At 41.1% G+C, this 12021-nt stretch overlaps 1 protein-coding gene across 1 annotated transcript in view; it reads left to right on the top strand.

Moving 5' to 3' along the window:
- Positions 1–2207: 2207 nt before the first annotated feature.
- Positions 2208–12021, top strand: part of LOC143433753 (uncharacterized) — a 37103-nt gene continuing 27289 nt past the window's right edge. The window contains 3 exon segments of the mRNA XM_076916308.1: positions 2208–2314; positions 11515–11641; positions 11837–11897. Coding sequence (XP_076772423.1) covers positions 2312–2314; positions 11515–11641; positions 11837–11897 — 191 coding nt within the window. The 5' untranslated portion in view covers positions 2208–2311.

The following is a 12021-nucleotide window of genomic DNA, read 5'->3' on the forward strand; positions in this document are numbered from 1 at the left end:
AGTCCTCAACACTTAATAGTTTTCCCGAGACTACGCTCACAATTTATGTCCTTCATAATCTATGGTACTCTTTTTCTTCTTTCTTTTTGGTCTGGACTCACTGTAAATATTGTATAATGAAATTATACAATAATTTTTTGAATAGTTTTCGAATATCCTAAACTTTGTGGTGTTAACATAAACTTTTTATACCTATTATTGATTTAAGTCAAATTTCCCCTACTCTGTAAACTCCGCAAGCTTCTTTAACTTATACAAAAAGAGAGAGAATCTTTTGAAATTATGATTTAGAGCACATGTCACACAAGTTTCAGTAGAAAGTGGGTAAATCACTTACTGATCAGAAAGTTCCTGATGTGGCAGGAACTTTTATTTGTGTTTATCTGTTTTATGTGTATCTGTGTTGTGTGTGTTTACTCTCTCTCTCTCTCTCTCTCTCTCTCTCTGTGTGTGTGTGTGTGTGTGTGTGTGTGTGTCTTCTCTCTCTTTCTCTCTCTCCCTCCATCCCCCTTCAAACCTCTCTCTCTTTCTCTGTGTTTGTGTATGTGTGTGAGAGATATATCAAATCCATAGAGGATGATATGTATAACAGTGTCTCTCATTCCTGAGCATGCTCAATGAATCTGTATATAAATCACATACTCACATAGAATATTAGTTCCAATTAGCATCTTTAGGTTTTCTTCAAGGGTCCATTTAATGGAATTCAGATCTTCTGGTTTGCATGGCCACCACAAATACCTGAAATACCTTTCTTCTCTCATTTGAAGAAATGGTTGTATGGCAGTGTGTCTTACATTCCTGTATTTAGTCTTTCCCATTCTTCAGTTTCTCACAAATGCTCCTGTCTTTCCATGAATCCATCACTGGTGATACTGTGGAAAGATGAATGAGTGGGCTGGCATTGTAGTCACCCATGAGAAGATATCTGTAATCTTTGTTGTTTGCAAAATGGATCATCCTATATTATTATACTGTCCAAAGCAGTGATATAAAAGAGCAGCAGTTATGGTGCCTCAGAGAAGAGTCCTCTAAGGGGCCCAAAATAAAACTAAAGTGAAGACAAGCATTCTGAAAATAAGACAGTCATGGAAGATGTCATGGAAGGATTCTGTTATGTGAGTGGGGAAACATCCACAAAACTCAGACTGTTAGGACTATTATAACTTCTACTCAAGATATTAGTAAGTAGTTATATCTTCAAAATTCTAGTATATACTGGAGATCAGCTGTAATATCCTGCAACATGAAATCAACCAGTCCTTGATTTTTCTAATTTCCCTTGGCCGACAGCCTTTATTGGGACATTCTATTAAATATCCTTTCTATATGTATAGAGAGATTCATTCTCTCTATGATTTGAGATATGTTCATCTAAAGAACCTGTACTAATACAAGTGTGGTTTTCCTCTGCTTCATCACTGATGAAGATGTGCTGGTTAACAATAGTGCTCAACAGTGTTTCCTTATGTTTCTGGCTTTTCTCCCAGGGTTGTTTGATACCTATCATCTGGTGAAAGGGAGTTGTAGTTTCCCTGAGCCCAGTGTGAAGCCACAAAACAAAACTATTGTTCGTAAAATCCTTCTTGAATGTTAATAGACTGGGCACTCTTCCATTCCTAGGTCAGAATGATACCTCCACTGCATCTATGAAAGCTATTCACCTTGATTTCAGGAAGAAGGCAAGTGCCCTGAGGAAAGCTCAGGCAAGGTCTTAAGTCAGGTTCTCATAAGTGCAGGATCAATGCTTACAGCGCGCGGGGTTGGGGGGGGTGGGAGAGAATGGGGGATGGGGCGCTGGATTAAATATCTAAATAGCGCTGGGCAGTGGCAGTGCACGCCTTTAATCCCACTACTTGAGAGGCAGAGGTAGGCGGATTTCTGAGTTTGAGGCCAGCCCGGTCTACAGAGTGAGCCCCAGTACAGCCCAGGCTACACAGAGAAACCCTGTCGCGAAAAACAAAACAACAATAAAATTATCTAAATAGCTTGTGCTGGAAAGGTGGGTTCTCCCCCAGGGCTGGGTGAGGTGGGATTCCTCTTGGAGGAGAGGCACAAATGCTAATGGCATGCAAATCACGCCCAAGATTTGGCAAAGTCTGACACTGGACTGAAGCACTCTTAAACCTGGAGGAAACTTCGCTGGCCAATCAGGCCTCCAGGTGGATCTGCCAGTCAGACAAAGAGGCGGGATCTTCCGGCCTCCTCTAGTTTCCTGCGACTGTGCAGGTTTGGATGGTTCTATGCCTCCTGTTCTGAGCTGTGCTGTTGGGTGCTGTGAGAGGACCCCAGGAAGCTCTGTTATCCAGACATGGTGAGCAGAGGGGAAAAAAAAAAAATGCCCACAAATGGAAGGAGCCAGTGGCTGAGTAGCGGGAGCAGGGTGGCGGGGAGGGAGGTGTATGGGGGGGGGTCCTCTCTGGCTCTGGAAAGAAACAATCAGCCACATGTGACCACCTGTGTGGTCCCTTGTGGTGCTCCTCACTTGCCAAATCAGGCAGTGACCTATGAATAACTTCAGTATCATGGCTGATTCTGAATTTGCCTAAAGCATTTGGCTCATTGGCTTGCTTGGAGAAACATGGGTGGTTTCTTTGAGTCTGCAGCAAAAATGTCCAAACATTTTTTCTTTTATACTATAAAATAGGAAGGCAGGTATGCTGGACAGTGGTGGTGCACTCCTTTAATCCCAGCACTTGGAATGCAGGGGCAGGGAAAATTTTGAGTGGTCTTCAGAGAGAGGTCAGGGCAGCCAGGGCTACACAGAGAAACCCTGTCTCAAACCCACCCCACCCCCCACCCCACCCCAAAAAAGAAGACAGACATATATCTAATAGGTCTGGTTTTATATATTACTTGTTTTTGCTTTGTTTAGATTTTGTTAATTTCTTTCTGTTGCATTTTTTTTAATATTTCTTACTTTATATGTTCAGTTTTTTGATTATTATGTTGCAAAAAGACTCTTATTTTTTTTCCAGTCTATTTGGTATTTTGGATGCTTCTTTTTGTTAATAGTCATCTTCTTCTTTAGTTTAGGAAAATTTTCATTTATTATTTCATTGAAAATATTTTCTAGCCGGGCGGTGGTGGCGCACGCCTTTAATCCCAGCACTTGGGAGGCAAAGGCAGGCGGATTTCTGAGTTCGAGGCCAGCCTGGTCTACAGAGTGACTACACAGAGAAACCCTGTCTCGGAAAAACCCAAAAAAAAAAAAAAAAGAAAGAAAAGAAAAAGACAGAAAGAAAGAAAGAAAGAAAGAAAGAAAGAAAGAAAGAAAGAAAAAAGGAAAAGAAAGAAAGGAAAAGAAAATATTTTCTAGACTTTTGGGCTGATATAATTCTTCTATTCCAATCACTTGTAGTCTTTGCCTATTCAATGTTTCAGACTTGCTAGTTGTTTAGTGGCAGTTACCTTTTAGACTCAATGTTTTTTTGACTGATATGTCCATTTTTCTATTCTTCTTTATTACCTGAGATCGTCTCTTCCATTCCTGTTCTGTCTGTGAACCTTGCGTCTGTAGTTCTCAGGGTACAGGCTATTTCAATGGCCTGCTCTTAGAAAATTAGCAATTGCTTAAGTTAGTACATGTCTCTACCACCTGCTACTGTTGCCAGGTATGCCGGGTATGTGTTCAATATAAAAGGACCACCAGTCACTGTAGCTCTCTTTCTTTATTCCTTGTCTTTGTTTTCTGCCCATGCCCCACCTCTATTACCTTTCACTACCCTCATGGCTCTCTGTTACTTGTCTGTCTGCCTGTCTGTAGGTCCTCTTGTGTGCCTCTATTTCTTCTCCAGGTTCTAAATTCTCTCCCTTCCCCAAAACAACCTTTTGTCCATCAGATCTGTTGCATCTTTTAATTTTTCAGGACCTGCAGTGATAGGATAACTTGGCTCTGCTGGTGACATATTTTCCTGGCTGTGTTTTATTATATTCCTATGCTGGTGTCTAGGCCTCTGGGTTTGAGGGTTTAGGTGTGTCTTCCTTTGGTGGGAGTTATGTTCCTGGGTTAAAGTTTAATGTCAAGATTTACAGAGAGTGTTGGCTGAGTGTTTCCTCCTTTACTGACCTGTTTGGTGGGTATGTTCAAGAGGGAATGCTTGCTAATGCTGAAAGCTCGAAGAAGGGCCAGGCAGGAAGAGATGATCTTAGCAGTCCACAAGGAGACATAGTCAGGGGAGATAGTCAGCTGCCTCTGGTGTTTAGGACAGTGCTAGGGGCAACTGTGAAATTTGCATCAAGGATAATGAATAGGGTGGTAGATCTATGGAAAGCCTACCTTGTCTCCTAGCAGGCATGGCATGTGGTTGAACAGGGTGTGTCTTCCAAAGAGGGAGCTGTGAAACAGGGATGGGGTAGGTGGGGATTGTCTTTGGTGTCTATAGAAGGCATTCACAGGGGGAGAGGAATTTTCCACTGGTATTCTGTTCCATTGGTTTGCAATAACAGATAGTGGGGTAGGTTCTTGGACAAAGTACCTTTTCTACTGGCAAGCATGTCTTGTGGTTGAACAGCAGTATCTTTCAATAATAAGGGGATCAGGAACAAAGATAAGTTTGTAAAGGCCAACCAATTCTGGTTTTGAGAGTGTACAAAGTTCACTTGAGCAAACATGCTATGACAAACCCCTCTTTCTGAACAGCCAGTCTAGGTACAGCAGCAGGGTTAAGATACATGTAGATAACTAATACACCTTACAGAGAAAAACAATGTTAGCCTATGCATCATGGGTGTCAGTTGGTTTTGCCCCTTGTTTGGTTCTTGCATATTATTCCAGGCATACGATTTCAAAAATATTAATTTGCTGACCTGTATGTTAATGCCCCAAGCTTGCTGTAACTACAATAAATACACAGCACCCCTACACTTGGTCTCTCAGTTTGGACCTGTTGCGGGGTTGACTGGTTACTGGTTGTCCTTGTTACTGAGCTCATAATAAAGACCTTTCTGTGTTTGCATTGCAGTAGGCTCTTGTTGGTCTGTGGGGTCTACGTGACTGGGGCATAGCATGTTGGTATATTGACATGACCCAAACTCAGGACTCCAAACTGAAGGGTTGAAAGACCGGCTGTTAAGATGGTGCGATGGTGGCGCACGCCTTTAATCCCAGCACTTGGGAGGCAGAGACAGGCGGATTTCTGAGTTCGAGGCCAGCCTTGTCTACAGAGTGAGTTCCAGGACAGCCAGGACTACACAGAGAAACCCTTTCTCGAAAAACAAAAAAAAAAAAAAAAAAAAAAAGAAAAGAAAAAAAAAAGAAATATCATTGTTCTTTGTGTCAGTGGATTGTCTGTCATATTTGTGTCTGTGTGACATGGTGTTCTGATTTTTCATGAGTATTTGTGCAGGGAGATGACTAAAGTGAACATGGAACCATGGTACAGTGGATACACTGGAGAGCCTTAGCCACAATAGGCTCAGAAGATGTTCCAGAGCCTGGTATAGGGGACTGTGTGCCCCTTGTCTTAATTTCTGGGAAAGTTACAGCACACTTGGAACCCTGGTATATGACTCACAGCTGCCATCCTGTCTTCATTGTCTCCTCTGTCCAAGTGGAAGAATCTGCTGGATAGCTTTTACCACCCCCTTGTGGCTATCTAATATGCATGTGCCACTTTATTATTCTAAGACTATGAGAGGAAATGAGACCATTTCCATCCCAATTGATTTAGGTACTAAACCCTCACCTAGGTGTTAACCCTTCTCACCAAAAGGACTTACACCCACTAAATTACCCATGACAGAGTGCTTTCCAGACAGCATCCAGGGAAAATCAGGCTGCTACTAAACCCTCAGCCTGTCCTTACCCTACTTTACAGGGTGGAAAGGAAAAAGAACTCATTTTTCCTTCCCTATCCACCTTCTTCCCAGTTCATATGTGACTCTAGTTTTAGAGTTGTCATAAGATGGAAGGTCATTCTTCACCCTTTCCAACAGAGTTAGCATATCTTCCTTTGATCAAAGCTCCTGTCCTTTGGGGGTAGTCCTTTCCAGGTCTATGGGGCAATGTGCTTCTCTCTTCCCCTTCCAGCTGTTTTAGCCACCACTTTGGTTGCACTGGCAGGGAAACCCATCTTACCCAAGGGCAGCACAATCTATGAACTCCCCATTCCAGGGTATCCTTCCCTGCTCTGAGCCTGGTGCACTTCCCATTTTGTCCTGGCTCAGCCACAACTGCCATTCCCTCAAGCAGTGCCAGGGGCTCCTGTAATTGAGATGGTTATGTCACTGGTTTGGAGATTTTAACACTTCCTCATTGATTAGTGTCTCTGTGTCCTTATTGTCCTCAGTTCTCAACATTTTAGAGATACAGTCACCTGAAGGAGCCTCAACTGATGGTGTGCCCTCATCAGAAGGCTCTTTTTTATGTCTGTGTTGTTTACTCTTGATGGTTGATGTGGGAAGGCTCTTCCACTGAGGCTGGCAATATTCCTAAGCAAGTGGGGCTGTTCTGGATGAGAAAGCTAGGTGAACATGAGACAGTGACCAAGCAGGAATGCAAGCCAGGAAAAAATGTTTGTCCATAGTTTTTGCCTTCATTTTCTATCTTCAGTTTCTATTCTCAGCTCCAAGTCTGATGGTCTATGATCTGACAGAACCATGCACAGCAATCATTTGTTACCTGAGATGCTGTTGCTTAGAGGATTCAAAGGAAGCAGCAGAATAGCAATGTAGAACAACAACAACAGCAAAATGATATCAAAAGATGATTTTGCTGTCTGACACTATCTATGTTCTCTTTTAGAGTAATGTAGAAAATATCAGAAAATGAGATGGCAAAAGTCATAGAAAGGTATACATGGATCTTAACCAGTTGTTCTCATAGGACCTGGAAGATCGGAGTGTTCACAGTAATGCAGCCATAGAAAGTTGAGGACATAGTATTTTGTGAAAAATAGACTCTGTCAAAAAATTTAGCTAGAGGTCATTTGTGTGTTACTGTGGGCAAAAATCTTTCATAATAGGCTTATGCACTGAGATACTGAATAGCAACAAATTCAGAAATAAATGTACTTGTTTACTTTTCCCGTTTAATTGTATATTCAATGTATATCTCATTTGATATCCCCACTTCATTCCACCTTACACCGTCCCTCATCTCTGACTCCTCTTTATCTTCCCAGGGAGGGTTGGGACCACCTCCATATCCCCCAACTTTGGCATGTCAAGTCTCTGCAAGGCTAGGCACATCCTTTCCTACTGAGATCAGACAAGACAGACAAATTAGGGGAACAGTTTGCACAGTTAGGCAGCAACTTAACTGACATCCCTTGTTCCATCTGTTGGGGGAGCCACATGAAGACTGATTAGCACATGTACTACATATGTGGTGGGGACCTAGGACCAGACTCTGTATGTTCTTTGGTGGCTCAGTTTCTAAGAGTCTCATAGGGTCCAGGTTTGTTGATTTTGATGGTCTCCTTGTGGACTTCCTGTCTCTTCTGGGGCCCTCAGTCCATTCCCCAACTCTTACAAAAGACTCTTTGAGCCCTGTCTAATGTTCAGCTGTGTGTCTATACATCTGTTTCAGTCAGGTGCTGGATGGAGACCATCAGTGGACAATTATGCTAAGCTGCAGGCTCAAGTTTAACAAAGCATCCTCAGTAATGTCAGGCAGTCATGCTTGCCCATGGGATTGGTCTCAAGTTGGGCAGGGTATTATTCGGCCATACTCTCAGTCTCTGCTCCATCTTTGTGCCTGCATTTCTTGTAGACAGAACCAGTTTTGGGTGGAAAGATTTCTGGTTCTGTTGGTGTCCTTAACTCTCCACTGGGAGACCTGCCTGGCTGCAGGATGTAGCCTCTTTAGGGTCCATATCTCACTGTTTTACATCTTAGGTAAGATCAATCTCACAGACTCCTTGGTGCTCTCCCATTCATGGTCTCTGGCACATCCTTTAGGATGTACCCTCCACCCAGCCAGCTGCAGATTTCAATTTATTTTCCCCCTCTGGCCCTCTCTTGTCTCTCACCACATCTGTTCCTGATTCTCCCCCCATTTCCCTTTCTTATCTGCTCTCACATCCAGTTCTCACTCTTCCATCTGCCTCATATGACTGTTTTATTCCCCCTTCTGAGTGACATTTACCATGCTCATTCCTTCTTAAGTAGCTTCTTTGGGTCTATGGAGTATAGTGTGGATCTCCTGTACTTTATGGTTAATATTCACTTGAAAATAAATCCATTCATACATGTCCATTTGGGTCTGGGTTACCTCACTCAGGATGAAAGGTTCTTGTCCTATCAATTAGCCTTCAAAATTCATCATGGCATGCTTTTTAATAGCTGAATAGTATTCCATTTTGTAAATGAACCACATATTCTGTATCCACATTTTGGTTGAGGGATATCTGCATTCTTTCCAGTTTCTAGATGTTATAAATAAAATGGCTATGAACTTAGTGGAGTACATACCCTTGTGGGTGTATTTCTGAGAAGGTACCCTAAGTGTAATACTTTCTACTGCTAATTCTTAAATTAATGGAAGGAGTAGGCAAAGTGTTTCCTAGTCACAGAAAAAAACTTAAATAAAACCTGCTGAGACTATGGTCCCAGCAAGGCATGGCTCACCTACTTAGAAGGCAAACCTGACAAGGTCACCCATATTGTGCTAATTCTGGAAACTGAAAGATGAAAATTTCAAGGTCATGGAGTCTTCCCCTATGGTTTCAGTTTAGCACTATTCCAGCCATCCTTTGGCAGAGTCAAAGCCACAGTGAAGATTCTGTGAAAGGTCATTACATTTAATTTGTTGACGATGATGCTTGGGTTGCATTTTGCAACTATAACTTGCTGACATATCTAAGGCATGGAGAAATGTGCCATGGAGAGATACATATAGGGAGAGGAAGTACCCAAACTGAGAGATGTATGACTGGTTACAGGAAAAGGGCCCTCTAAGCCTTTAGAATCTGTAGTCCAATGTGTCTGAGACAAAGCTATAGAATTTGGATGTTTGCCCTTCTGTGTTTCTTGTCTTGGTCCAATCTTCTCTCCCCTTGTGCACATTCCTATCTATTGGAATTGGAAGGGGTATCCTGTGCAATTGTATGTTGGAAAGATATAACTTGCTTTCTGATTTTATAAGATGTGGCTTTCAAGATATTGCCTTGAGTGTCAGAAGATACTTTAGACATTTGAACACTTTAGGAGCTCCTACAGATTATTAAGATCACTTTAGACTGAATGGATTTTCCTCACAGGATAGACATGAGGCTGTAGTCCAGGGTCAGAATGCAGTTTATTGAAACAAAAAGCTTCTAGATAGGATGGTGTTTTGAGCAGTAGTCTGTCATGTTTGGCTTTCTTTGTGAAGCTTGTGGAAGCTGTTGTAGGAGGAGCCTTTTCAGGTTTCTTTTGGGGGATAGGATAGTGTGTACATGCTTAAAAATATTTCTTTCTATCTTAATTTGGGTTTTGGCTCTTCAATAATTTATATATTCATTATAACTCTGATCACTGTACCTACAGTAGGTCCACTGCCCTCACATAGTTTATACCACCAATCTATTTGTTTCCCCTTTGAGAGTGTGTGGGTCTCATAGTTATTCTCACACCATGGTGCATCAAGTATTGGGTTAAGTGCATCCTCTCCCACTGAGGCCACACATGGCAACCCTGTTAAGAGTACAGATTCCAAAGATAGGAAACAGCTTTAGGGACAAGAGCCTGCTACAGTAGTTGGAGGACAGTCATGAAGACAGAGCTGCATATCTGCTACATATGTGCTTGGGGGCCTTGGTCCAGCCTGTGTATGCTATTTTGTTTGTGGCTCAGTCACTGAGTGTCCCCAAAGTTCCAGGTTAGTTGAGTCTGTTGGGTTTGTGTGTGTGTGTGTGTGTGTGTGTGTGTGTGTGTAGTTCCTAAACTCTTGAGGACCATCCATCCTTCCCCCAACTTTTCCATAACAGTCCCCAAGGTCCATTCAGTGTTTGATTGTGGTTCTGTGCATCTGTTTCAGTCAGCTGCTGGGTTGTGCCTCACAATAGACAATTATGCCAGGTTCCTGTGTGGGAGCATAACAAAGTATCCATAATAATGTCGTGGATTAGAGCTTGCCAGTAAGGTGAGTCTCTAGCTGGGCAAGTGTTCTATTGCCATTCCCTCATTCTCTCCTGCAGCTTTACCCCTGCATTTCTGTTAGACAAGACAAATTTTGTTCTGTGTGTTTACTGTGTTGTGGTTGAATCTGATCCTTGAGCTTTGTTCTCATGTTTCCATATATTCACCATTTGGTCTCTGTCCCTAAATCACATAAGATGCAGTATAAACATTTGCTATTCAATGTTAATCTAATTTACAAACCTGTTAGTTTTATATTTTTAACTTTCTAGTTTTTTTTTCAAGACAAAATTTCTCTAAGAAGCCTTTCCTGTCCTGAAATAGATACAAAATCCACACAAGCCACCTGACATGTTACTGTACAATAAGCACGTGCTTCTGTGCTGCTCTTTATCCACATCTTTAGTTTTGAAATTTGTGCAAATATATAGGTTATATTCTATTTCTAAGGATGGCATATGCTCATAATATAAATACTATCTGAGGCGTCAGTGTCATTGGATTCTAGGTGTATGATGTTCTGCCTTACTCTTGTGTTTCTTCTGAAATTTTTGGACAAATAGGAGTATTTTGCCTGTGTGAATGTATATGATTCTCATATGTGCCTCATCTTTAGTTTTGTCTGAATGTGACCTCAGAACTTTTGAACTTCATGTTATGGGTAGTTGTTGGTCCCCATGTAGATATTAGAAATTGCCCACCATTATGTGGAAGACCAGTCAGAGCTTTCCACTTCTGAGTTATCTCAGACTCCTGCCCTATGTTGCTTATTTATGATCAACATTTGTATTACTAATATTTTTGTTTGTATATTTGCATCTGTTTAAACATGCATTCCCTTTTAGTAAAATTTTATTAATACTGCATTTTAAACTGGTACACTTTATGTTTCTATAAGATGAATATAGAACTGCTTTGAATGTATAATTCTTTGTAGGAACTTCAGTAAAGAGCTGTGAGTTCTCTCTATCATTTCTGTTTCCTTGGTAGATATTTACACGGATATGAGTGTCTTAGTATGTAACTTTTGCTGTCCTGGAACTTGTTGCATTGACCATCCTGGCATCAAGCTCAAGGATATACACTTGCCTGTGCCTCTGGGATTAAAGACATGAGCAAAAACACCCAGGTTCTCTATCATTTATTTAGTTACTAAGTATTCATACAATTTCTTTAATGTGTGCTCAGTGCTGTGGGTCTGTTTCTGTCTATATCTCCCTCTCAACTGGCATTTCTCTTGCAAAGTTGTATCCTATTCAGTGGGTTCAGAAGCAACACACATGTGATCCTCATAATACAAGTTCCTTCTAAAATGATATAGTGATTAGATTATAACTTCTGTGTCAAGAAATAAATGGAGGTAGTACCTGAAATATGATTATATTGTCTAGGAAGCATACATTTATTTACAGTGATGTTAGTGTCATGCTTTGTGTTGTACACATATTTTAGGATGCAGTGACTTTTGATGATGTGCATGTCAACTTCACTGAAGAAGAGTGGAATTTGCTGGATCCTTCCCAGAAGAATCTCTATGAAGATGTGATGCTGGAGACCTATGGGAACCTCACTGATATAGGTAAGACTGAATTTTCTTTTGCTTTTCAAAATAAGGGGACAAATATTTCTTGGTTATTGATGATACTCTTATTTCAATTGAGAACAAGGAAATTGAGCAGAATAAATCAGGTTCAGTGCCATGAAAATTCACAGTAGCTTGTAATTTGCCTTATTTCCAATACTATATCATTCATTTTCTGGTACTGTGTTTTAGGCTACAATTGGGAAGACCACCATATTGAAAAAGAATTTCAACATTCTAGAAGACACAAAAGGTAATATTAATGTGCAAACTGATACAAATATGCTTCTGAGGCAATTTTAATATATCCTAGAAACTCTAAAGAAAAGGAAGTATGTAAAATATCAGTCCTTTAAGTATAGCTATGATTATAATAT

Source organism: Arvicanthis niloticus, chromosome 19 (assembly GCF_011762505.2).
Source record: "Arvicanthis niloticus isolate mArvNil1 chromosome 19, mArvNil1.pat.X, whole genome shotgun sequence".
In the NCBI taxonomy this organism is placed as follows: Eukaryota; Metazoa; Chordata; class Mammalia; order Rodentia; family Muridae; genus Arvicanthis; species Arvicanthis niloticus.